Genomic DNA, 27,374 nt, shown 5'->3' with positions numbered 1-27,374 from the left:
ATTCAACCTCTTCTCTACAGAATACATGCTTCTTATTTTAAAAACTATGTATATACAGGTAAACATAGAAAATAGAAAGTGCAATAATCTCCAAAAATGTAAACCTGTATCAACACTTCAGTGATTATCATCCAGACAATTTTCTTTTTTATTTTATTTATTTAGAGAGAGGGGAAGGGACCTGGCCCACAAACCAGGCATGTACCCTGACCGGGAATTGGCAGGCCAGGGCACTCAATCCACTGAGCCACACCAGCCAAGGCCAGACAGACAATTTTCAAGGTATGAACACAGATTCCCTTCCCCCACATCACTTAGTGCACAGACCGGCATAATATGGGTACACCATAATGATTCTATTCCCCACAATCACTGAAGTTATTTACTATTTTTCACCACAAACAACACTACAGAAAATATCTTTTGTCCACATACCCTTGTGCATAGCAATTCCATTTCTTTCTCTCTCACCTGCTTCATTAGAGTCATCACCACAGACATTCTCCTGGGCAATCGGGTGAGGATGAGCAAATGGATCACAGTCCAGTGGGGTCCAAGGGAAACTTTGTTCTCGACTTATAGAGACCCTCAGGGGGTCCCTGTCTTGATAAAAATCTGGTTTACCTGGTAGGGGAAAAAATCCTGACTTGTCAGACTTCCACTTAAATTTCTAGCTCTAGCCAAAACTAAAATGGCAGTTTAGAATTTGGGGCAAAAAGACTTCATCTATGTAGCAAGAAAATAATAACTAACTACTTTTTCACATAGGCCTTTAAATTATTTCACTTCAATTTTACTGAGTTTATAATGATACATCTACTTAACACCAGATAATGCTTCAGAATTAAATCACAGGAAAATGCCTGGAGACTTACTAACCATTAATAGTAATGTAAGATATAATATATATTCACAATATAAAGTTCAAAAACAGCCACAGCTAATCTGTGGCATGGGAAATCAAAACGGAGGTTTATGCTGGGAAGAACTGAGCAGACAGTAAGTGGGAGGGTACAAAGGAAGGGTGTATGGAGTGCTCTAAGGTTCCAGTTCCTGACCAGGTCAGTGTTTACATGAGGTTGGTGACTACAGTGATAATCACAGAAATAAATACCTTGTATTTAAGCACTTCTCTGAATGTTATACTTTGATATAAAAATTTAAACAAAGAAGCAAACAAAGGAGTGAGGAATTAAAGGCACTGCAAAAGGAAGGTGTGTGTCAGGGACCAAAACAGAGCAAATGTTTAAAACTATGTACTTGGAACAGATATCTCCCATCTAGGACATCCCTGTCCCTCAGCATCACCCCCAGAGGAGACTGCAGGTTTATTCTCTGGTGCAACTGAATCCCATACATTCTGAATTCAGGAGAACCAGGCACTGAAGGTACAAGGATAAATGGAGGGGACAGAATGCCATTAAAAAAAAATCCGGGGTGTTAAAAGGTCTGCATCCTCAACCCAGATGCCTCATGGCTGGCTGCGTAACAGCAGCAGCCATGCCTGTTTCAGGCTTGGAGGATCTTTCTTTGAAGAAATTAAACTATAAACTGACTTAGGGAAAATAACTGCAGACACTAATTTGAGGGTCCCCAGTGAAAAGCCATATTTTCCAGTGAAGTTCAGCAGTATACAAGGCCCCCAACCTACAGAATTTCCAATCGCCCTTCCAGCATCCCAGTCCAATATGCAAGCTATTAGTGATCTAAAATATTAGTCTCTAAAATATCAGATGGAAATGACAAAGAAACAAAGAAACAAAAGAATTCAGAGAAAACACAGGAACCCAAACAAACAAAAAACTATAAATATACAAAGTAGGTAATATCTTACATCTATGAAAACAGCAGTATGCTAAGAAAAAGTAAGAAAAAATTAGAAAAAGCACAAGCTTGGAGACTTCCGCCAAGATGGAGGCATAGGTAGAAACACTGTGCCTTCTCCCACAACCAAGTTTGGATACAACAAAAGTTTTGGAGAACTAAGACACACCCAGAGACCAGAAAACGAAATTATACGGAAATCCGACAGCTACGAACCATTCAACGAGGATGGTAAGAGAGGTGGAGCCAGCAGCTGAGCTGGGTTGGGCAGGACAGACCTAGGAGCGCAGGCAGCCCAGAACTAGTCGGGGTGCGGGGCAGACTGACCAAGGTCGCACATTCGCGCACAGTTGAGACGGACCACGCAGGCCCCAGGGGGTGAACCCAGTGGTGGAGGGCTGACGGCGGTGGCACACTCATGTGCAGTGGAGCGAGGCACGTGGGCCTGGTGCCAGTGGTGGCTGCGGTGCTGGTGGGAGTCGCAGCAGCAGGCGGCGGGGGGGAAGCCATTGTCCCTCTTTGACCCCGCCCCCACATACAACGCCACAACCCAGCGACTTAGTTGCCCTGCTCTGGTGAAAACCTAGGGCTCCGATCCTGCTACTTACCAGGCACGAACAGCCCAAAAGATGGCGCAAGAAGAACTCAAAGTCCCAGAGCCAATAACTCTAAGTGACCAACAGATTGCCAGCCTCTCAGAAGCCCAATTTAAGACACTATTTATCAGGATGCTCACAGAATTGGTAGAGTACAGTCACAAATTAGAGGAACATATGAAGGCTAAACTAACTGAAATGAAGGGAGATGTCCAGGAAACCAATAGCGATGGAAAGGAAACTGGGACTCACATCAATGGAATGGACCAGAAGGAAGAACGAAACATCCCACCAGAAAGGAATGAAGAAATGAGAATTCAAAAAAATGAGGAGAAGCTTAAGAACCTCCAGGACATCTTTAAACGTTCCAACATCCGGATTATAGGGGTACCAGAAGGGGGAAAGAAATAGCCATGAGTGGGAAACGTATTTGAACAAATAATAAAGGAAAACTTCCCCAGTCTGGCAAAGGAAATAGACTTCCAGGAAATCCAGGAAGCTCAGAGAGTGCCAAAGAAGTTGGACCCAAGAAGGAACACACCAAGGCACATCATAATTACATTAGCCAAGACTAAAATGAAGGAGAGAATCCTAGAAGCATCAAGGGATAAGGGGACAGTCACCTACAAAGGAGTACCCATCAGACTGTCAGCGGATTTCTCAAAAGAGACCTTACAGGCAAGAAGGGGCTGGAAAGAAGTATTCCAAGTCATGAAATCCAAAGACCTACAGCCAAGATTGCTTTATCCAGCAAAACTTTCATTTAGAATGGAAGGACAGATAAAGTGCTTCTCAGATAAGGTCAAGTTCAAGGAGTTCATCAGCACCAAGCCCTTATTATATGAAATGCTAAAGGGACTTATATAAGAAAGAGATGATGAAAAATATTAACAGTGGAAGGACAGCAAACACACAGTTATTAATAACCACACCTAAAACAAAAGCAAACCAAGAGGACAGCTAGATCAGGAGTGGAACCATAGAAATGAAGAACACATGGAGGGTTAGAAACAGGGGGGTGGGAGGGGGAGAAGGGGGGAGAAGGCACAGAAAATAGCATAGATGGTAGGTAGAAAATAGATAGGGGGGAGGGCAAGAATAGTGGGGGAAATATAGAATCTAAGGAAATTGAGACACGTGGTTATAAACTAAGGGGGGAGAATAGTGGGGGAGGGAATGTGCGGGTGGAGGGGAATGAAGGGGGGAATAGAACAACTGTAATGGTATAATCAATAAATATATTTTTTAAAAAAAGCACAAGCTTGTAGAAGCTGAAATTTGATAGTAAAAATAAAAATTCGTAAAAAAAATTAGAAGAAAAAAACTGAGGAAATTCTCCAAGAAAGTAAAGTCAAAAGAAAAAAAATGAACTGTAGAAAAGAAAATCAAACCCTGGCTAGTGTAGCTCAGTAGACTGAGTGCCAGCCTGTGAACCAAAGGGTTGCAGGTTTGATTTCCAGTCAGGACACACACCTAGGTTGCGAGCCGGGTCCCCAGAACAGGGTGCGCGACAGGCAGCTGCACATTGATGTTTCTCTCCCTCATCCTCCCTACCTTTCCCTCTCTTTAAGAATAAATAAATAAAATCTTAAAAAGAAAAAAAAGAAATGTGGGAAATCCTATGAAAAGGGCACTGCTTAAGGTAAGACATTTGTTGATAGTTAATAAAGATGTCTAAATATTTTTTTAAAAAGATCAATTTAGATCAGTGCTTCTTGACATTACTTTCATAATCACCCATCTAAGGAATCTTTTTAGGCTTTTTAGAACATTGCCTCCTAACTCCATGAACTTTAAGTAAGTACAAGCATATTGTATATCTTTCTATGTACATCTGTGCTTTGGTAATATAAAAAGAGAGGAGAAGAATTTTTTCACTTCCCCAAGAACCAATTTTCACCCCTTTTGGAAGCAATAATAGTTGTGTTAAAAATACATAATATAGGTCATCCAACTTTCAACTAAAAGATGTCCCACACACTGAGAAAATAGTGTGACCTCAAATGACATTAGAGGAACTTAATAGAGTGTTAGTGTGTGGGGGGGTAGACATTCAACAGAAATTTTAAGCAAATAAAAAAAAAGACAATTTACTATAGGGAAAGTTTTACAAATAGGAAATATAATCAGAGTATAGTGATTATATACTTGTATACTGAAAAATATACACCAGCAGGATGATAATTTAGCTTAATTTCTGCTAAAATTCACTGCCAACCATAGAGGCAAATGTAAGAAGCAGTACCTAAAGGACTTGTAAAGTGACTGCCTCTGGTTAGTAGAATGAGGGGTAAGAGGTGGGTGGGTAAGGCTGGAAGAACTGCTATTTTATGTTATAATGCTTTATTTTAGCACTATTTGTCTTTTTAAACTCTTTGCCTATAGCATTTTGGTTAAAAGTATCACCTAAAGTGCTGTGATAAAGGCTGTAATGAAAAGCCCCCAAGAGCTCATGAGAGAGTTACTTGACAGGTCAGGAAAAGTCTACCAGAAAAGTGGCACTGAAGCCAACCCTGAAGGGAGGAGTGAGACCATGAGAGGCCCGAGAGGTGAGGCTAGGGACTTCTGACTTAACTGAAACCTATCCCTCAAATCAAAGGGAAATCACTAAAGAGTTTCAAACAGGGAGAAATAGCTCTATTTGAATTCCATAATTATTTTTAGATTCCAGACTTATCAAATAGTTTTCTTGATCAAATTCATCAAAATAAATCCTTTTTCAAAGAGAGAAACGATCTTTGTCAATAGAAAGGTACATGGAAGTATAATGTTAACATACTTTCATAGGAAAATAAATTAAAGCTGGACTGGAACCAGGGAGACTCTGAGAGATGTAGCAACCGCTCCATAGAGAAATGATGGCCTGACTCAAAGGAGTGGTAGTGAGAATGGGAAGAAGTGGACAGAAGTCAGAGCTGACCAAGCAGAACTGAGAAGAGCTGGTGATTTATTGGGTGTAAGAGGCAGATGAGGGAAGTATCAAAACTTACATCTGGGTACTATTCACTGAAAAAAACAAAAACAAACAAACAAAAAAAACCCAGCGCTGATGGATATGAAGTAGAGGTGAGGGAACGGTATAAAGCTTTCCCTTTCAGACATGAAGACATTATGAAATCTGAAACATGACTCATTAAATTATGGGAATTGATGGGGAAAACTCTCCAATGTTCATTGTGAATTAGGGAAAGCATCAATCAATTCCTGAAGTTGTAGTTTGCCAAACAGAGCAAAATGGAAAAAAAACTTCCAATGCCTAGTAATAAATAGAATAATTTCTCTGTAAGTTCCATAAATCATAGGAAGAAAGCAGAAAGGGGACTTACTCTTAAGATTTACTCTCAACCTTTACCTTAATTCTTTCAGCTAGAAACAAAGATACAGTATTTTATTGCTGAAGACCAAAATAACTAATATTAACATCATACTTCCATGTACCTTTCTATTGACAAAGCTATTTTCTCTCTTAAAAAGGATTTACTTTGATAAATTTGATCAAGAAAACTATTTGATAAGTCTGAAATCTAAAAATAATTATGAAATTCAAACAGGGCTATTTACTAAGGATTGAAGAGAGGAGTTTTTTCTGGATAACTGGATCTAGGAAGAAGTACAGTGAAGAAACATAGCTAAATGTCCTTACAGCCAGGACCTTAAGCATAATACTTAACTTATAAAAGATACAGGAAAAGAACAGTGAATGTATGAAGTAGAACAGCAGTAAGACAGAGGAGAAAAAACTGAATTATATCCCAAAGAAACAGGTTTAGAAGGCAGACATGAAAGGAAGCAGAGGGAAGCAAGAGTGTCAGAATGTGGGATACCAGAGAATTTTTGTCTACAGTAAATTGGTTTCCCCCACATACAAGAAAAACCCAGTTACCATGCCACAATTCTTTAAGACTAAATTTTATATACTGTTTATTAAAACCATTTTTTCTTTCCACAAGTACAGCTAGGCTTCTTCAAAAACAAAAAATTAGCATCCTGAAAAAAAGTAGAATACTGGCAAACTATAAAAAAAAATTTATCAAACCGTATGTTTACCTAGTATAGAAGGTCTGCCACTTGCTGGTGATTCTACCTCTTGTATAGCACTAAGTTCATGCTGGTTCACGTCCAATCCACATTTAACTTTTGCTACAGGCGGTTTCGAGGCTCTCCCGCCCAGCTCTTGGATCAGATGCTCACCTACCAAGTCAATGATAAAGTTAGGCAGAATACAAATCTGTTAACATATTACAAACTTTTCTTTAGCCAGCAAGTTGCAGGAAAAGAAAGCAAAGAATACTCAGCAGAATAATCACAATAAAAGCTAATGATCTTACCACTCTGCTTGGTACTACTACCTTCTGAAAGCAGCTGATTATCAGCAGAGTTGCTGCTATCTGCAGGACTAATGTTTTCATAATCATCTCTTGCTTGGTCTTGAAGATGAGGAAGCCACTCTCTGAGCATCTGGGGTTTAAAATCATTTTCAAGAGTGGGCTTACTTGTCTGAAACAGTGTACAAATGAGAGTGGAGATGACACAGGACAAGAGATTCTGTGAAGCATTCATTCAATTTCTATCTAGATCTTAAATTAGAATCTCAACTAACTAAATAGTTATATCAATCACACTGTTACAACTTTATGAATATGAGAAATGCTTATATATTTAAAGTGATATATTTCCACTGAAAAGTATAACCACCGACAGCCTTCAACCTAAAAACTTAATCCTCACTGTACACTTCAATAAGAGATGTTAGTTCCGTATACATCTCTTTCCCCCCTACATGAGTACGCTTTCTTTTCTCGCTATTTTTCCTTCAAATGACCAGTAATCCCTAGAACTCAAGTTCTCATGAACTCAACTCAAGCTTCTTCAGAACATCAAAGGACTTATAGGCTAAATCATAAATTTAGGAAATAGCCTTCTGAAGTAAAATGGACACAGGCATACTTAGGAGAATATATACTTATGTCCCATAAAGAGAAACTATCAATGTCTGAGTGGTTATGCCAAAGTCTTCTCAATAATTCAGTGACAAGCAGCAGGTCCATCAGCCTAAAATCATGCCAATTTTACAACAGGTGTTACTTTCGTCACTTACGGAAAAAGAGGGCACTGATTTTTCACTCACACACAAATGTCAACCAAGTGCTAGAAGAAAGTGCAGCTATGGAAAGATGCTATAGGAAGCACAAGGTCTGCTATTTGTATAAGAGAAATTCTGCTAACCGGTTATTTTACAACTTAATCTTCTTATGGTAAGCTAAAAGCCCGTTGTAACAAAACTTCAAATGACAATCTATGTTTTTAAAGAGGGTTTGCATTTGGTTGTATCAAACTACTGGCTAAAACTAGTTGGGCTTCAAGTAACTATTAACCTCATAAACACCATGCAACATAGTGTGTATGTATTTTTGTATTGTTTAAGGTAGAAAATTAAAGCAGTTAATGTCAAACTGCTTATTCTCAACAACTAAAAACTTGTAACAGTTAGGCCTAAGATGAAAACATTTAGCTTGTCTGAGTCAGATTAACTCCACTGTTTAATTCTTAGACATTCAAGTTTAATACACACCCGACTGTCTTTAAAGAAATCCTTCAAGGTCTCTTGATGTTTCAGTATCTGCTGCTGCAGCGCTGTTTGTCTCTGTACCAGCAGCTCTTCTTGTGCTTTTTGCCTATAATGCAGAACTTCTTTTTGTAGATCTAGCTGGTTCTGAAGTTCCAAGTTACCATGCTGAGCTAAGACAGGCTGTGAAAAACTCAAAAGTCTATCGTGAAATTTGGGCATAGAATCGCTTGAAGAAACTGCATGTTCATTCTTGGATGAATCCAATTCACAAATGTCTTTATTTTTAACTTCAGCAAAAGGTAGTGGAATAAATGAGTGCTCTCTTTCCTTGGGTAGAAACAAAGAGGGAGCAGTGTGCTCAGAAGACTGACTTTCAATCAACTTACTTTTTTGATTTAAAAGCAGGTCTTCCTGGGCCTTTTCATCAGAGTGCACCACTCCCCTCTGCAAGTCCAACTGTGCTGTCAAGTGATCCTGCTGAGGCAGAACAGGCTGTGATAAACTCAAAAGCCTATCCTGTGATCTGGGGATGCCAGGATGACTTGAAGGAGCAGCATAGTTACTTCTGGTTGCAAAAGAGTTTTGCAGTCTTTCAGGGTCAACAGGCAGTGCTACCTGGGATGAAGATGAAGAGGCACTAACCTGCTCAGATGATACCTTTTTCTCCAATTTACTTAGTCTCTGCAAAAGCAACTCTTCTTGGACTTCCTGTCTAAACTGAACAGTTTTCCTCTGTATATCTAACTGCTGCTGAAGTACCATCAAATCATGATGGTGAGGTTGAACAAGATGCTCAGAAGATATCTTTTCCTCAAATTTATTTTGCTTGGATAACATAACCTGTTGAGGTAAATCACCCAAAAGACTATCAGGCAGTCTTGGTATCTCAGAATGATGTGAGGAAGCTGTATTATCACTCTTAGTTGGGCAAGATTCTTGGATTCTCTCAGATTCAGTAAGAGGTAGTGAAGCAAATGAATGTTGTACGCTTAGGGGTAAGAAGGAAGAGGTGCCAACCTGGCCAGGAGATATTCCTTCCTTCCACTCTTTCTGTTTATATAATTCTTTCTGGGCTTCTCGTCTAGATTGAATGATGGCTTCCCTTTGTGTAGCTAACTGTTCTTGAAGTGCCTTCAAATTATCTTGTTGAGGCTGGATAAGTTGTGATAACCTCAAAAGCCTATCCTGCAAATGTGGGATCTGAATATGGCTCAAAATTTTGCCATCACTCTCCATTGAAAGAGGTTCCTGAGTTGTACCAGATTCAGAAGGTAATGAAGCAAATGAAAGCTGTCCTACCTGGGGTACGAATGAGGAGGAACCAGTTTGTCCAGAGGATATATTTCCTTGGGTTTTCTGGCTAAAACGAAGGGCCTCCTCTGTGTCTAGCCATGCTTGGTGGTCCTCCAAATTATCTTGTGAAAATCTCAGAAACCTTTCCTGAGATCTTAAGATCTTAGAATGGCTCAAGGGCCCTGCACTGTCACTTTTCAAAAATTCTTGGCATCTTTCAGATTCAGCTACCCGGGACAAGGATAAAAAGGGGCCAGGCTGTTCAGAAGAAATTCCTTTTTCTAATTCACTTTGTCTGTCCACAAATTCCTGGGTTTCCTGTTTAGCACCAATTCTTATCCTCTGCATGTGTGGCTGTTCTTGGGGTGCCATCAAATTTTCTTGCTGTGGCAGGCTATGCTGTGGAAAATGGAGAGGCTCTTCCTGAAATGCTGGGATTACCGAGTGTCTCAAGGGAACTGTACTCTCCTCGGACAAGTAAAGGTTCTGAATTCTTCTGGGCTCTGTTTTAGCAGAAGACTGCAGAGCAACTGAATGTTGAGGAAGCATTGGTGGGAATGAAGCACTCAACTGCCCCGACTTACTGACCCCCAAATCCTTTTGTCTATGTAAAAGTAGTCCCACCTGGGCTTCGTGCCTAGCCTGAAGAGCATCCCTCTGTGCAGTCAGCTGCTCTTGGAGCAACTTCAAACTATCATGCAAAGGTAGGAACTGCTGGAGGAAACTCAAAGAGCCATCCTGAGATTTGGAGATTTCAGGCTGGTTTGAGAGAAATCCTTCCTCACTCTTAGATGAATACTGCTCCTGCATTTTTCCAGATTGAGTACTAGCAGGAAGTAATGAAGTGAGTGTATGCTGAGCTACCTGAGATGGGAGAGAAGGTGGCTCAGTCTGTTCAGACCACAGTTTTCTATCCAGCTTACCCTGTTGAGGTACACATAAAACTTCCTGGGCTTCCCGCCTGGCCTGAAGGCTGTCCCTCTGGGAATTTAACTGCTCCTGAAGAAATTTAAAATTATCTTGCTGTGATAACATAGGCTGTGGAAAACTCAAAAGCCTATTCTGAAGTTGTGGAACCCTCGGGTGGCCTGAAGAAACTGTAGTATCATTCTTGGTTGGAGAAGATTCCTGGATTCTCCCTGATTCAGCTTTGGCAAGAGGCAGTGAAGCAGAGGAATCCAGAGGTACCAATGGAAGGAACAGAGAGATGCCAATTTGATTTTCTAATTCTTTCCGTTTGCCCAAAAGCAATTGTTCCTGAGCTTCCTGTCTGGACCGAAGAACTTCCTTCTGTAGGTCCAATTGCTCTTGGAGAATCTTCAAATTACCTTGCTGGGCTGTGATGTTTTCTGAGGATGGCAAAGACTTATCTTTCATTTGGCTGATTACAGAATGGCTTATAGAAACTGCACTTTTGCTGAAGGTTGAAGAGGGTTCTTTGATATTTCCAAGTTCACCTTTAGCAGGTAGAGAACTAAATGAATGCTCAGCTACCAGTGGTAGGAATGAATAAGGTTCAGTTGGCTTAGGAAATGTACTTTCATTGTTTTCTGAGAACACTTGCTGGGAGTCTAAAGTTTCAGCTACTTCACTAGCATGCTGCAATATTAGTGGCTTATCATGTGATAAAGCCCTTGAAAGTACGTGAGAATCTTTAGGGACTGATTTATAGTCTCTCCGTTGAGTTTCAGTCTGTGAAAATAGCTTTGGCTGTTCTTGTGAGTCCAAACATTTCTTGGCTAAAACATCTGTTTCTGTTGTTTCTACCAGTCTTTGTGGGAAGTGATTTTGTCTTGGAACCTGAAAATAATCTTGTTCTAATCTGGGGATCTGTATGGGTTGTACAGGTTGATATTTGTGAGGACTCAACTTGGGTCTCTGACCCTGATCCCAATGTTCTGATATAACAGTTGGTCTTTCAGATTTCTGTGGTGGGGCTGATGAAATAGGAGCAGACATTAATGATGCAGCTGTCATGGATGGGTACTTTCCTTTTAACATAGTCTGATATTCGAGTAATTGTTTCCTGGCTATTTCAATGGACTGTTTATGAAACCTACCAAAAATAAAAATAAAACAAATATTATTCTTTTTTTGATTAAAAAACATGCTTCATATTCTCAACTATCTATACATTAAATTCAACAGCAATCTAGGATTGGCCAGGATCATGGTGGAAAAGAAACAAAGTTCCACCTGAACTTAGAGAAATCTATGTGCCAAGACACTAAGGGAATCCCAATTAAATCTTCATATAAATATTAAATCCTGAAGATGTAACCATACGCTATAACACGAGTTGTACCCTGGCTAATACCTGTTTTGCTGTAAAAGCTGATGTTGATAGTTACGAATCATCCGCCTATGCCTTTCTTCATCAGTACTAATGGTGCATGATGCTGGAGCAGTGCCAACCTAATAAAAGACAAAGCTACTAATTAAAAGGTAAGTATTTAATATCCAGAAACAAGTACTAAAGTATTTAATATGAACTGAAGTTCTAAAATCAACTTCCATATAGCTTTATTCTTTTTTATAAAAAAGACTGCACTTCCATGATTAAGAAATGACATCATTAAAAGCAAAAAAATAAAAAAAAAAAAAACCTGACAGCATCCACCATTTGCTTTTAGTGGCAACCAAGTCCAAGAGCACCACATACCCAGTATATACAAATTATGGTCACATACACTGGTACCCTGTAGAGGCTGAAAGATGAAGGCCTTTAGGTCTGTATAAACTTGTATGTATATACAATTAGAAGAAAAAATTACGAAATAAGACTTAGAAATGCATTTTACTTTTCTGAATGCTAAGATTGCTTCTATTTTCTTATCCCCCAGTAATCTATGTGGGGATAAGATTTCCCAACATCCTACCCCAGTCTGTTGAGTTTTTCTTCTTTTTTCTTCTTCTAGCTGAGCCCTGAAGCAGTCAGCTTCTAATCTCAACTTCTGTTGTTCAATTTGTTCAAGTAATTCCAACTGCTTTTGCTTCTGCTCTTCTATTTCCATTATCTAAGTAACAAAAAAACTACCGGTCAAACAAACTCAACACAAAAGACAAGTTTATAGTGTGCATTACACTGAAGAAACAAGTATTGCCATTAACAATACCAATTATCCTAGAAGATTATCTGTTATTGCTGTTGTCAGAGGGGGAGAGGGAGTGAGAGATGGGGAAAGAAGGAAAAGAGAAAGAGGGAAAGAATTTAAAAAGAGGCAGAAAAAGAAGAAAAATAAATTCATTACTATTTCTATTTCCTGGGAGCACGAGGAAACCTTGATTGTCACTGAAGACCCACCTCCAGATAAGAAGCAAACAATGCTTGGCCAAATTCTGTGTTCATTTCTCTAATTTTGCAATGTGCTCAGTTAGAAATGACAAATTAAATGTCAAGGCCTCCCCAAACACCTCGATTTCCTAGGCATACCCATAAAGGGGTGCAGTTATCTAGAAGCCAAACAGTAGTACAATGAGAAAATTCTGTATCTTTTCTGCCAGGCATGAAACTGATGGTCAGACAATGGCACAGGAATGACACCTAAACTCTAATAATACACCAACACACACACACACACAGATCCAAGTAAAAAGAACACATGTCAGGGTGGCTAAGTTTCTAGTCCAGGGACTGTACTAGACTGGTTGCCTGCTAAATCCAGAACCTAGTAAAGTCCCTGACACATATGTAATACATAATAAATACTTCCTAAGTAGAAAATTAATGTATGTGCAGCTTATTAAAAAACTATTAGAATAAAAAAAAAATCTTGTTTTCCAAGTAAAAAGTACCTCATTCTGAAACTTTACCTATTGCTTCTCAGACACTAGTTAACGTCAATAATTCATCAGGCCATAGCTGCATTACTATCTTCATCTTCCTTATTCTCCCTCACTCAGAGGAGCCACTGAATCTCACAGTTTACAGTTCTGTAGTACCTCTAGAACAGCATCATCAACACAAAAGTCACTAGCTATCTGTGGCTATGTAAATTAATTTGAGTAAAACCAAATTTAAAATTCAATTCTTCAATTACACCAGTCATATTTCAAGTACTGAAATATGTAATAGTCCATGGAGCTAGACACAGATACAGAACACTTATATTACCAGAGGAAGTTCTATTGGACAATACTGCTTTAGCATATTGATTAGAAAACATTTATCTGAGAAGAAATACTAATAGAATTTGCACTCCCCAGCTGTATTTTTATAAAAACTGTAACTATAAACTGACTAGCTTAGTAATAATTAGCTTCTTTCAGAGTAATTTGTATTGAAATTTTTTTTTACTAAAGTATATGGGACTGAAAAATTATAGTTAGGATGGTTAAATTTAAAATTTTCTTTTGAAATACTATTTTTCAAAAAAAAAAACTTTTGAGATTACAAACTTCAGTTGAGTGTCCAATATAATGACAGGGACTAATTTACTTAACAAATATTTACTGAGCACTTACTGCATAAGGCACTGTACCAGAAATTATGTAGAATAAATTGAATTTTCTAAAGAAAGCCTCCAACTCTAAAAATCTGATAAATTTCATAGGGAAGATATATATAAAATATAAAACTCAAAACAGGGTCAAATGAATAGAACAAGATGAAGTATCTTCTATCAGCTCAATGTGTAAGTCAAGGTAGAGCAAATGGTATCAAATGTAGCCAGACATTAAGACAGATTTCACTGGTCAAACAAAATGATAGTACCTAGGGAAAGAAGAAAAAACCTTAAAAAATAAAAAACTGAAATTACCTGTTTCTGTCTTGATGCCATTCTAATCCTGGCTGCTGCTTCTTGGGGATGGAGTAGCACTGAACTAGCTACCGCTGTGGTAGGTTCAGTCTCGCTTATTGCTAAAAGGATCCCCAAAACAAAAATTAGTTTTAATAATTTAGAACTTTGACATCACTGTAATGCTCTTTATTCATTATATGTAATTTTATTAGAAAAAGATTTGAAGAGCCAAGCCCGTTTAATCTGAGGATGTAAATAAAAACAAATACCTTGTTCCTCTTTAGAGTCTGCATCACATAAAACTGGCTGATCTTCACTAGTAAGTGGTCCAGAGTCAACTGTTAACGTATCACTTTCAACAACTGTAATAGACATTTTATTATGAACATTTTATCACTGTTAAGCTTAAATCTGAACGAAAGTAACAAAAATCTGCACTCAGATTAACAATTCAGTTTCGGTCCACCTGAATGTTTTAAGATCCAGTCACCATGCAACCTGAACCTAATATAAGGAGACAGATGGAAGACTAAAATTGTACACAAAAAGGAAAATATAACTCAGAACCACTAGGAGGACACGCTGACAGCTTCAAACACAATGGGAAAGCATGAGAGGAGAATAAGCAAAGCACCATAGTTAGAGAAATTTAAATATATCTTTGACATATTTAGTTATTACAATTTTTATTACTTATGAAACCAAAGCAGGGAAGACAGTTAGGCAATCATATCAGGGTAGCCAGAAACTTTGCATCAAGCACTCATTCAACATCTCCTTATGTGCTGCCTGCTTGGGACAGTGGTAAATAAGAAATGGCCTCAAGGACGTTTTACAGGGTGAGTGAGGACAGAAACATATAATTATCCCAACAAAACATATAAAATCACAGACTATGGTAAGTATTATACAAGAGAATTAAAGTGTTTTTGCAATAAAGAATTACAAGGGTATCTGATTTAGACTATGACTCAGATGAGATTTTCTCTTAGGAAAGAATACTTAAGCAGACACCTGAAAGGTAATGAACAATCAGCCATAAAGGCAGCTATGAATACCCTGTGAGGATAAAAACAATTTGGCTCATTCAAGGAACTGAAGGAGGATCAATATACATGGGGTGTAATTAAATAAGGGGGAAAATGAAGATGAGGCTAGAGAAAGCCTACTCATACATACAAGGCCTTTTGAAAATCACCTGGTAGTGAAGATGAAAGAACCCCCTTTTAGTGCAACTTCGATGGCCTCTCCTTTTTACTGCCTTTGCTGTCTGCCCTTCTCCGCCCATTTTCTAAATGCCGGAGTCCCTCTGATGGTCTTACAAGCCCTCTTCTCACTGAATTCTTTCCCGTAAGGGTTCTTGCGTGCCCATGGCTTTAATTATCATACATATGTTTGACTTTCAAACTTGCCTCTCTGGCTTTAAGTTAATTAACTAAACAAATGTTAACTGAACACCTTTTATCTATATGGCACTAGTTTAGGCTCTGGGATATAGCATGAACAAAATCAAGTTCCTAGCCTCATGGAGGTATATTGTGTCAAGATAAGGGGCAAATACACAAAAGAATAAATTTATGGTCTTTATGGTCTATCAGATGCTGATGAGAGATATGGAGAAAAAGCCAGGTAAAGGGGATAGGGAGTAAAGGGCATGAGGGAGGGGGAGGGGCGGAAGTTTGCTGTTTCATATGGAGTGGTAAGAGAAGGCTTTACTGAGAAAGCAACTGAGAAAGCTGAGCCAAAATATGAAGGAAGGGGGAGAGTGAGTCATTAAAATCTCCAAGAGTGTTCCAGCCAAAAAGACCAGCAACTGTAAAGACTCTGAGAGTCATGTTGCTGTGTCAGAGGAATACCGAGAATGTCAGTGCCCACGGTTGGGCAGGTGTCGAAAAGAAGTCAGAGTGAGCAAGGGTGAGAGAAATGATGGGGGAAGAAGGCGTGTGTGCAGATCACATAAGGCTTTGATGTCACCACAAGCACTGGATTTTTACTGAGTTCGATGAGCTGCTGGAGGGCTTCCCCCCGAGGAAGCATCTGAGCTGATGCACATTTTAACAGAAGTGCTCTGGAAGGAGAGTCACTGAAGGTTTTTGTTGTTGTTGTTTTAACATTTATTGCTTTTAAGTAGCAGCATTATAGGCTCTAGAATATCATCTTGCTTTTGAACTCTGTTCTTTGATTTTTCAGGAATGACATATTTTAAAGTAACTCAGAAAGGGTTTCTGGACCACAAAACGAGACTAAGAAACAGACCCACTTTGTTCCTGCCCAGAGGATAATGTTCCCTCTTCAATAGCAGTTGTTTCTGATTCAACTGTTGGTGCTTTACTCTCGGTTTCTGCTTTACTCTCGGTTTCACTTGCAGTTGTAATCGTTTCACTTTCATCCTCAGACATGGATTTAATTGTCCAGAGAGATTTTTGGTTTCGGATCTTATTTAATAATTTTTTAAAAAGAATTTTTGAAGGGAGCTGCTGGGTCTTCATTGTCAGGGGAACTAAAAGAAAAGAAACAAACTTATTCAGCACCTATTATATATCTGGCAAATTGTTCTATCTTTATACTTAGTTACTGCTATAACTCCTAGTTAAAAGCACAACTTTATTTCCCCCACTATTTATAATTTAACAGTATATACAATGTTATTCAACCCCAACCACAATAATTTTTAACTTATATTTAAATAAAGACAATAGACTTAAACTATTTCCCAACAATATGCATTCGACACAAATTTTGAGCTTAAAAATGTAGCAGGAACACGTTTATTCTGCTTGTTAAATGATGACAGAATGCAAACTCTGAATCTGTAAGATTAACTCTGAAAATATGTGCTGTAAAGTTCTATAATCTAAGCTAGAGAAAGGTCCTAATTATGGCACTGTACTTAATAGACTACAGAGAAAAGCAATACTATTTAGAACCTTAAACACAAATCAAGTGCTCCCAAATTATTCCTGGTACTATCTGGGAAAATTTCTCCCACTCATCATCATAAAGACATCTCTTTGGTTTAAAATTCTTAAGTTGTTTCCTCAAAACATCTCTCCATATGGGCTGATAGTACAATGCCAAAATTCTGTACAGTACTAACAATTCTCTAAGGGGACAAAACTGTTTCACACGAACAGTTTTCTGATGTAAGGAATAAAATTTAAGAAATCTACAGAGGTTGAAAACTGGCAGACTCCAGTTTTGTCTGACCCACATTTTCCTTTAACCTTTCTGAGTTATAACTTACAAACAATAAAGTGCACAAAACTAAATATACAGCTCAATGAATTTTACATACATCAATGCAGCACCATCTGGATCATTACACAAACCACATCCAGTACCTAGAAAACTCCTTCATGCCCCTTCCAGCCACTGCACCCTACAGAAAACCACTATTCTACTTTGAGACCAGATGAGTTTTGCCTGTTTTTTCCCTTTAACTTCATATAAATATGGAATTACACTTAGGTATTCTTTTCTGCCTGGCTTCCCTCACTCACCATTAGTCTATAACTCACTCATTTTTTAAGAAAGAAATTAACTGAAAACATTTAAAAATAAGGACTTTAAAAACAATGATATTCTTAGGTTCTTTTGGAAAATCAAGAGAGTTGTCAACACCACGCCAGCAATCCCAAATGGGATCAGCAGGAACTGGAGCGTAACTGTCCCTTTAGAGAGGCAAGACCTGCAACCCTGGCAAACTAGAGATCTGAATGATACCCCCTATGGAAAAAACTAAAAGAGCTGGATGAAACAGTAAAGTATCTTAAAGGTTCCGATTTTGTAAGAAAATATGATTCCACAGAGGCCAGAAATGGGAATTCTGAAAAGCAACAAGCCCCGAAACCACATTCTCAAGTTCATGCCAAACTACAGTAACCTTGCACTTTGGACAGCAGTGTGGGCCTAACAGTAGGGATAACGCCTAGAGCTCTTCCTCAAGGAGCCCAACAGGAGACCCACATAAAGGTGGAAGCCCAAAGGACTAACTACCCGCAGTGTAGGGTGCAAATGTTACGAAAGCCCAAGTGATTTTGAACCAAGGCCATACTACAAGGCACGGGGGTAAAAAGGGGTCAAAATGAAGAAGACCTAGTCTCTAAGGAGATGTAGAATAAAAGAGAGGGAGATGTTGGAGGTAACTCGTTGGTCGGCTTGGATAACAGTAGACTATGGTATCATTTACTAAGGATGAAGACAGGCAGACAAAGCTTCAAGAGGCAAAAGACAACCAATTTACTGTAAAGACCTGAGTTTTAAGTACCCATGCAACAGACAGCCCAGTAAAAAGGTTTAGAATGGTGAAGGCAGAGATGCAGTTTGGAAGAGATCTAAGTGTGTGCAATTCGTCACTGCACACAAACTGCTCAGCCATATACAGTAGGATGTATATGGTGCTTTGATGAAAGTCTAAAAATACTGACCTTTCAAATAACTTTAAAATTAATCATCTAAACCAAATAGCTTAAAACATCTTCAGACTATAGGTACATATGAACAAAAGAACTTTTCTCCTATGTATATGAAAATGATCTTTAATAATGGAAATCTGTAAAAATGCTCTTCCTTCCTTCCATCACTATTAGCAGTAGTCACTGTTTGCACTAAATCAGACCAAACTTTTCTAATTGTTAGCGAGCGATTAGCACTTTGTTCTATGAAACAATGTAATATTCAATTTTGAAGACATTTTTACCGTCTGCTTCACTAGAACATATCGTTTCTGCTGCTGTCATTGGGGGGGTTTCAGTTTCACCTAAATTTTCTTGTTCCATTGAAAGGTCCAGTTCTTCATCTTGGATCTGACCAGTGACAGTGGGCAAAGGCTCCGGTTCAAGGTGCAGAATCAGGTTTCCTTTCACCTCTCAATAAAGAAATACAGAGACATGTTTCCATTCCAAAATGACTAAAAAGAACTTGAACACAAACACTGAAAGGCCATTATAGTTTCTAAGTCTAAAATATGAGGTCCCCTTTCAAATGACAACTCATTTCAAAACAAAAAGTGCTTCATCAATAGAAATGTATTTTCCCACCAAAGCAGTTAAAAGCATCAATGAAAGTTTACTGAAAATATCTTACTCCTGTCAGCATTGTACATGTCTTCAAAGGCAAATTCTAGCTCTCTCTGCCAGTCTTCCTTCATTTCACTGCGTTTGTACGGAGGTTCAACTAGTTGCGGTGGCATCTGTGCTACAGCCCGTCTCCTACGTGCCAGGTCCTCTTGTTGTAGCTGTTTGAGTTCTTTCATTAGTTTCTCTTGATTCTGTGCCAAATGGATCTTTTTCATTGCCTGGAAACCGCGTACATGTGCCTTCTCACTCTGTTCCATTCTCTCTTTTGCTGCTTGTTTTTGTACTTCTTCCAGTCTTTTAGTTTCTTCTTCAGCAGCCAAATGAGGATCTGGCTGTTCTGTGTCTGTCTCTCTGTTCACAAAAGTGGAAAGATGATGGTAGGTAGAACTACTGGTTTTCACATTANCATTATAGTTTCTAAGTCTAAAATATGAGGTCCCCTTTCAAATGACAACTCATTTCAAAACAAAAAGTGCTTCATCAATAGAAATGTATTTTCCCACCAAAGCAGTTAAAAGCATCAATGGAAGTTTACTGAAAATATCTTACTCCTGTCAGCATTGTACATGTCTTCAAAGGCAAATTCTAGCTCTCTCTGCCAGTCTTCCTTCATTTCACTGCGTTTGTACGGAGGTTCAACTAGTTGCGGTGGCATCTGTGCTACAGCCCGTCTCCTACGTGCCAGGTCCTCTTGTTGTAGCTGTTTGAGTTCTTTCATTAGTTTCTCTTGATTCTTCAAGAATAAGGAGAATTAATTTGCAACAGCTGGGTCACAAATTTTGGATAGTAACATTACTAGTGAGGGAAAAGTAAAGGAATCATGAAAAGCAGGGCCTGGGGTGCCCTTCCCTCCTCTACCATTAGGCAACAAAAAGACATTAATTTATTTATTCAAAAATATTTACTAAATGTCAGATACCATTTTTAAAAGATTTTATTTATTTATCTTTAGAGGGGAAGGGAAGGAGAGAGGGAGAGAAATATCAATGTATGGTTGCTTCTCGTGAGTCCCCTGCTGGGAACTGGCCTGCAACCCAGGCATGGGCCCTGACTGGGAATAGAACTGTGGTTGTTTGGTTCACAGGCCCACGCTCAATCCACTGAGCCATACCAGCCAGGGCCAGATACCATTTTTGATACTACAGATACAATCGCACCCCTATCCTAGAGACCAACAAACAGGGAATTAGTATTCTGTCATTAAGTATTGTACTCTAAGATGGTGGGTGGTACTGATTACACCACAAGCTTCAAGAGTTACAGTTCTCCTTTCTCAGGAAAGCCACAACGGTAGGTCCCATATAAGTTGCCATGTAACTTATATACAATGTCCTGTAGTGTACTCTGTACCAGTTCCCCATGAAGACAGCAGCATATACCAGTGTCAGGTCTGCACCAACACCCAGAGTGCCCGTGGTCTAACAGATGATACTTGTTACTTCAGACTCTTAGGAATCACCATGATTAAAGTGGATCTGTACGTATCTCTTTAAGCACAAAGAGTCTGGCTAACTTGAAAGTTAAGCAAGAGTTTCAGTGAGGTTGTCTAACAGAATTCTGGTGGTGGAAGCTACAGGGGGGGCATAAAAGAAAACCTCTGATTCCTTGGGATGAGGATTTAGCCAGATAAAAGTGAATGCAGGGGGAGTATAAGAAAGAAATAACCACTACAGCACCAAAGTATGGAAATGAAGGCATTGGGTATTCAGAGAAAGCACACTGTCATTTTAGATAGGACACAGAGGGCAAGGTTGCTCAAGGAAAAAATATAAAGCTGAAAAGGGAAGTAGAGGCCAAACACTAGTTACAACAGACACTACCAGGAAATACGGCCCCCAGGCACAATGGGGTCTACAGGAGAAAGGCGCAGACAGGAAAAAGGAAATGCGCGAACAGCAACGGGACTGCAGGACTATGACGGCATTTTTGTCTACAAAAAGGTGGGCAGCCTGTGTAACAAAATGTCAAGTGATAACATACACACAACTACTTAGTCTCATATAAAGTTTTAAATATTTTATATTTGGAGATGAAATTTTTTGCCATGCCCTGAAAAAGAATCAAATTATGAACAAATTCACTTCATTTATGTTAAGTTTCAAATCATCTCATTAAATTAACTTCAATGTTATCTGAGTAAGTATACTATTTCTGGCTCATTGAAAGCTTGGCCAATTTTTCTACTTGATTATTTATAACAATAACTCTCATCACCAATGGCATTTACTGCAAACTTATGAAATTCAAGGCACAGTTATTAAACTCATTTAATCCTCACAAAACAGATGATGAAACTGAACTCAGAGAGGTTGGGAAACCTGCCTGAGATCAAACAGCTAAGGAGTGAAGAGACAAAAATCTGGGCTGACTATGGAGTCTGCTTACTTCACCACTAGACACTGCTGATTTGTGGAGGAGTGCTCAGTTTACCATGCTTTCACATTTTTTACTATAGGTTTAAGCCTTAGATGAGAGTTGCTGATAATCATTTAGATATTCAGTTATTTTAGTCATAATTTACTCCCAGTTTATAAACATTAAAACTTAAGGAAGAAGGTCATAATTCAGTTCAAATTATACAAATTAACAAGATAGGCATTTTACCAATAAATTTGATTTTAAAAAGAAAGGTACTTAATTCCCATAGAAGCACTTAAAAACTTTCTCAGATGAGCATTTAAAACATCCAAATGCACATCAAACTCAAGAGATAAGACCAGACTTCTAAAAAGATGAATCGTTTTCATGCTGTTTGAAAAATAAACATTCACTGAATAGGCCCGATAAAAGTGAAGCTAAAACTGGTCAGCGATTTTCATTACACATATTTTACAGGCAGCAACAGCCATTTTCAAAGCTCCCTGCCAGCAAGGATCATGACTGTACCTCTGAATCAACACCGTGAAGCCAGCATGTGCTGTGCTCAATAAACATTTAATGAATTGAACCCTAAAATGGAGAACACAAACGCACTTCAAATAATTAGAGAAGTGATTAATTTCTTCTCAGGCTATTTTTGAACTGATTAAAACATTTAACTCTTAACAAATTCATCATTAGTAAAAATTTCAGAACAGCAATATACTATAAGACCAGCTTCACCTATTTGAAACAAGAGGTAAAAGTTAGGAAATTTGAAATCATGTGACTCACAGACTCTATTTTTCACATTCGTCATACCTCCTTACTTTGAGCCCATTGACTAATCAGTTCTGCATTGCTATTGGTGAGGCTATCAGTAGTGGTCACAGCCAGAATTTAATTCTCACCTGTGCCAAATGGATCTTTTTCATTGCCTGGAAACCACGTACATGTGCCTTCTCACTCTGTTCCATTCTCTCTTTTGCTGCTTGTTTTTGTACTTCTTCCAGTCTTTTAGTTTCTTCTTCAGCAGCCAAATGAGGATCTGGCTAGCAGTCAATCAAAAATATTTTAGGCAATTTAAAAGTATAAAACAAAGAGATTACAAAAAAAACAATTTTAAAATCATGTCTTTCTTTTTTTAAAGCAATTTTAAAAAGATTTTATTCATTTATTTTTAGAGAGAGGGGAAGGGAAGAAGAAAGAGAGGGAGAAAAACATCATTGTGTGGTTGCCTCTCCCATGCCTCCTACTGGGGGCCTGGCCCTCAACCCAGGCATGTGCCCTGACTGGGAATCAAACCTGCAACCTTTTGATTTGCAGGCCCACACTCAATCCAGTGAGCTACACCAGCCAGGGCTAAAATCGTGTTTTTCTACTTATATAAAATTAAATGAGAGAGAGAGCCATGTGGCTTTAGCAGAGTGAGGACCCCCTCTTGGCCAGGTGAGGGGGAGAGCCACGCTGTTTTGGAAAGATGTAGACCCCTGTAGCCATGAGGACAGAGAGCCACGCGGTTTCAACAGAATTAAGACCTCCTCTTGCCCAGGTGAAAAGGGAAAACCACGCAGCTTTGCCAGAATGGAGATCCCTGCGGCCAGGTGAAGAAGAAAGACACGCGCTTTTGATGGAGTGCAGACCCCTGCAGCTTTGGTAGAAGAGGCCCACGCAGCTTTGAGGTGCTCCCTTTGGCTGAGTGGCCTGGAAAGCAGGAGAGACTTTGATTGGAACTTGGTACAAAGAACTCTTGCCAGTGGAAGGTGCCGCATGACTTTGGATTAATTGGAGATCCTGCCTGGACAGTGACACAGCTGACGGTGCCAGTGGCCTGAAAAAATGGACGTGTGCTCTTTTCCTGATTTAAGATGATGAAAAGTATCAAGAAGAATGAAAATAAAGTGTCCATATACCAATGGAACAGGACTTCAAGTGCTCTGCTTAGTGGAAGCAAAATTTGTACATACCCAGTTTGATGGCAACCCTGCTCCCAGTTAAAGTACTAACTCATGCAAGTGCTTCCAGAAAACGAAAGAAAGAAAGGAAGGAAGGAAGGAAGGAAGGAAGAAAAAATAAAAGGAAAAAACCAAAAAAATTAAACTCAAGGACCAACTTACACCATACACTGAAATAAATTTAAGGTGGATAAAAGACTTAAACATAAGCCATGACACCATTAAAGTCCTAGAGGAAAATATTGGTAAGAAAATCTCAGATATTTCACGCAGCAACATTTTTACTGATAGGTCCGCTAGAGCAAAGAACATAAAGAATAAACAAATGAGATCTCATCAATATTAAAAGCTTTTGCATGGCCAAAGAAAACAGTATTAAAATAAAAAAAGAGCCAACTGTGTGGGAAAACATATTTGCCTATGATACCTCAGACAAAGGTTTAATCTCCAAACTATACAAATAATTTACACGATTCTACTCTAAGAAGACAAGCAACCCAATGAAAAAGTGGGCAATGGACTTGAACAGACATTTCTCTAAGGAGGACATAGAAAAGATCCAGAGATACATGAAAAGATGCTCAATATCACTAGCTCTCAGAGAGATGCAAATTAAAACCACAATGAGATACCACTTTACACTTGTCAGAATGGCCATCATAAACAAAGCAATAAACAACGAGTGTTGGAGAGGTTGTGGAGAAAAAAGGACCCTAATCCATTGTTGGTGGAATTGCAGACTGGTACAAGCACGATGGAAAACAGTATGGAATTTTCTCAGAAAACTAAAAATGGACCTGCCTTTTGGCCCAGCAATTCCACTGCTAGGATTATATCCTAAGAACCCTAAAACACCAATCCAAAAGAACCTATGCACCCAAATGTTCATAGCAGCACAATTTACAATAGCCAAGAGTTGAAAACAACCTAGGTGTCCATTAGTAAATGAACAGATCAAAAAATTATGGTACATTTACACAATGGAATTTCATGCAGCAGAAAGAAAGAAGGAGCTCCTACCATTAGCAACAGCATGGATGGAAATGGGAAGCATTATGCTCAGTGAAATAAGCCAGGCAATGAAAGACAAATACCATATGATCTCACCTTTAACAAAAAGCTAAACAACAAAACAAGCAAGCAAAATATAACAAGACACTGAAAAAGAGGGGGACAGTGACCAGAGGGGAGAGAGGAGGGAATCTGGGGGCGGGGAAAGGGGAAAGATTTACAGGAACTAGTACAAAGGACACATGGACAACAACTAAGGGGGGGTGGAAATGGGAGGGAGGTGGGGAGCACTGGGGCAGTGGGCTGGGGTAGGAGTAAAATACAGGAAACTGTACTTGAACAAAAATTAAATTTTAAAAAAAGAAAAGAAGAAAAGAGAAAGAAAAAAAATTAAATGAGAGAAAAACAGGACTTCTGGCCAAGATGGAGGTGGAGGTGGAAACACTGTGCCTCCCTCACACAACTAAGTTTACAGACAACAAAGTTTTAGTAACAAAAACGCAGCCAAAACACAAAAAATTGAACTGTGTGAAAGTCCAACAACAACGAACCATTCAGCCAGACTGGTAAGAGGGGCAGAGTCAGCGGCAGAGTGGGGTCAGGCAGGAAAGATCGTTGGGTACCAGCCAGGAGCGTGGGCGGCAGCGGCTGGTGGATCCCAGGCTGGTATGGCGACGGGTGGACCCAGTGAGGGCGTAGGGTGGCTGGCTGACCACGGTCACACATTCGCTCGCAGATAAACCATGCAAAGGAGCGAACGCCGAGACAGATCGCTCAGGCCAGGGCCCCAGCGATGGGAATTAGAGCCTGAAAGCACCAAGTGGAAAGACTTTTGGGGTCGAGGTGCTGGGAGAGGCTCCCAGGCTCACAGAGAGTTCGTTGGAGAGATCCACAGGGTCCTGGAGGGTACACAAGCCCACATACCCGGGAACCAGCACCAGAAGGGCCCAATTTGCTGTGGGAAGCAGCAGAGGGGGCAGAAATCTGAGAGAGAGCAGAAGCGCCATTTTTTTCCCTCTCAGACCCCACCCCCATGTACAGCGTCACAACCTAGCAACTGGACCACCCCACCCTGGTGAACACCTAAGGCTCTGCCCCTCATACATAACAGGTGCGAACAGACCGAAACATTATGGCTCAAGAAGAACTCAAAGCCACAGAGTGACCAAGAAATAGCCAACCTTTCAGATGCACAGTTCAAAACACTGGTGATCAGGATGCTCATTGGCTGATTTTAGTCACAAATTAGAGGAACAAATGAAGGTTAAACTAATTGAAATGGAGGGAAATGCACAGGAAGCCAATAGTGATGGAAAGGAACCTGGGATTCAAATCAAAGGAGTGGACCAGAAGGAAGAAAAAAAATGACCAAACAGAAAAGAATGAAGAAACAAGAATTCAAAAAAAAAAATGAGGAGAGGCTTAGGAACCTCCAGGACATCTTGAAACGTTCCCACATCCGAAGTATAGGGGTACCAGAAGGGGAAGAGGAACAGTCATGAGTGGAAAACTTCTTTGAACAAATAATAAAGGAGAACTTCCCTAATCTGGCAAAGGAAATACACTTCCAGGAAGTCCAGAAGCTCATAGAGTGCCAAAGAAGTTGGACCCAAGAAGGAACACACCAAGGCACATCATAATTACATTAGCCAAGACTAAAATGAAGGAGAGAATCCTAGAAGCAGCAAGAGATAAGAGGATAGTCACCTACAAAGGAGTACCCATCAGACTGTCAGCAGATTTCTCAAAAGAGACCTTACAGGCAAGAAGGGGCTGGAAAGAAGTATTCCAAGTCATGAGATCCAAAGACCTACAGCCAAGATTGCTCTATCCAGCAAAGCTTTCATTTAGAATGGAAGGGAAGATAAAGTGCTTCTCAGATAAGGTCAAGTTCCAGGAGTTCATCATCACCAAGCCCTTATTATATGAAATGTTAAAGGGACTGATTTAAGAAAAAGAAGATAAAAAATATGAACAGTGAAAGGACAGCAAACTCACAGTTATTAACAATCACACCTAAAACAAAAGCAAACTAAGAAGACAGCTAGATCGGGAGCAGAACTATAGAAATGGAGATCAGATGGAGGGTTAGCGACAGGGGAGTGGGAGGAGGAGAAGTGGGGTGAAGGTACAGAGAATAAGTAGCATAGATGGTAGGTAGTAAATAGACAGGGGGGAGGGCAAGAATAGTATGGCAAATATAGAATCTAAAGAACTCGTGACACATGGACATAAATGAAAGGGGGGGAATGATGGGGGAGGGGTGTGCAGGGTGGAGGGGAATGAAGGGGGGAATAGGACAGCTGTAATGGCATAATCAATAAAATACATTTTTAAAAAAGAACAGAAAAACAAACTGGCAAAAAAGAGAAATAGTTTGATTTAATATGAAATATATATTTGTCTTAGAAACATTAAAATAAAACTAGTTGCAACTAAAAGGATAGAAGAGTTCTATGGCCAAGGCTATTAAAGTATCTATGAGATACTAAAGATAAACTTTTAATAAAACAGATCATTTATGCAAGTAAAAAAATTAAAAAAGAAAATTAAATGATAAGAGTTGTGTTTTTTATTAGACTGTCGAATAAAAAATGACAACAGCCAACACAACAATAGCTATCTCATGTGAATGAATCAAAATTATGCCTATATTTTTGTTAGACTAACTAAAAATATATTTTTGGTGTGCTGTAGAATTTTAGTAAATAGTATGTAAGTGGGGGAACACCCCCCCAAAAGGAATTATTTTCTGGAGGGCAGGCCCCTTGTAGCACAGGTGTCCCCTTGCTAGGTGAGTGTTCTAGGAACCCAAGTGTGTCAGTGTACCAGCTGGCGTTGTTTTGAGAGGTCGTGTTCAGATTCAGTTAATTTTTTTAAAGATTCTTTTAACACATCTGCTCATTTCATGGTGGGCAACTGATGAGTGCACCTGCCCACACTGTGCT

The 27,374-nt window shown here is 39.3% G+C and overlaps 1 protein-coding gene across 6 annotated transcripts in view; it reads right to left on the bottom strand.

Moving 5' to 3' along the window:
* Positions 1-27,374, bottom strand: part of CEP295 (centrosomal protein 295) — a 54,250-nt gene that overhangs the window by 14,468 nt on the left and 12,408 nt on the right. For 3 of the 6 annotated variants that reach the window (XM_037030687.1, XM_037030692.1, XM_037030690.1), the window contains exons 7-18: positions 22,372-22,512; positions 19,652-19,835; positions 18,724-18,891; positions 16,285-16,524; positions 14,294-14,386; positions 14,043-14,143; positions 12,162-12,299; positions 11,600-11,697; positions 7,993-11,338; positions 6,749-6,917; positions 6,468-6,611; positions 472-624 (exon numbers count right to left, since the gene is read on the bottom strand). In XM_037030687.1, coding sequence (XP_036886582.1) covers positions 472-624; positions 6,468-6,611; positions 6,749-6,917; positions 7,993-11,338; positions 11,600-11,697; positions 12,162-12,299; positions 14,043-14,143; positions 14,294-14,386; positions 16,285-16,524; positions 18,724-18,891; positions 19,652-19,835; positions 22,372-22,512 — 4,975 coding nt within the window. The remainder of the gene's footprint in view (positions 1-471; positions 625-6,467; positions 6,612-6,748; positions 6,918-7,992; positions 11,339-11,599; positions 11,698-12,161; positions 12,300-14,042; positions 14,144-14,293; positions 14,387-16,284; positions 16,525-18,723; positions 18,892-19,651; positions 19,836-22,371; positions 22,513-27,374) is intronic. The other 3 variants (XM_037030688.1, XM_037030691.1, XM_037030689.1) reach the window with 3 other exon arrangements.

Source organism: Sturnira hondurensis, unplaced genomic scaffold (genome assembly GCF_014824575.4).
Source record: "Sturnira hondurensis isolate 20B ecotype Veracruz unplaced genomic scaffold, ASM1482457v3 Scaffold0020879, whole genome shotgun sequence".
Lineage (NCBI taxonomy): Eukaryota > Metazoa > Chordata > Mammalia > Chiroptera > Phyllostomidae > Sturnira > Sturnira hondurensis.
Note: the sequence above shows the minus strand (reverse complement) of the source record. Positions and strands in the feature narration are given on the sequence as shown.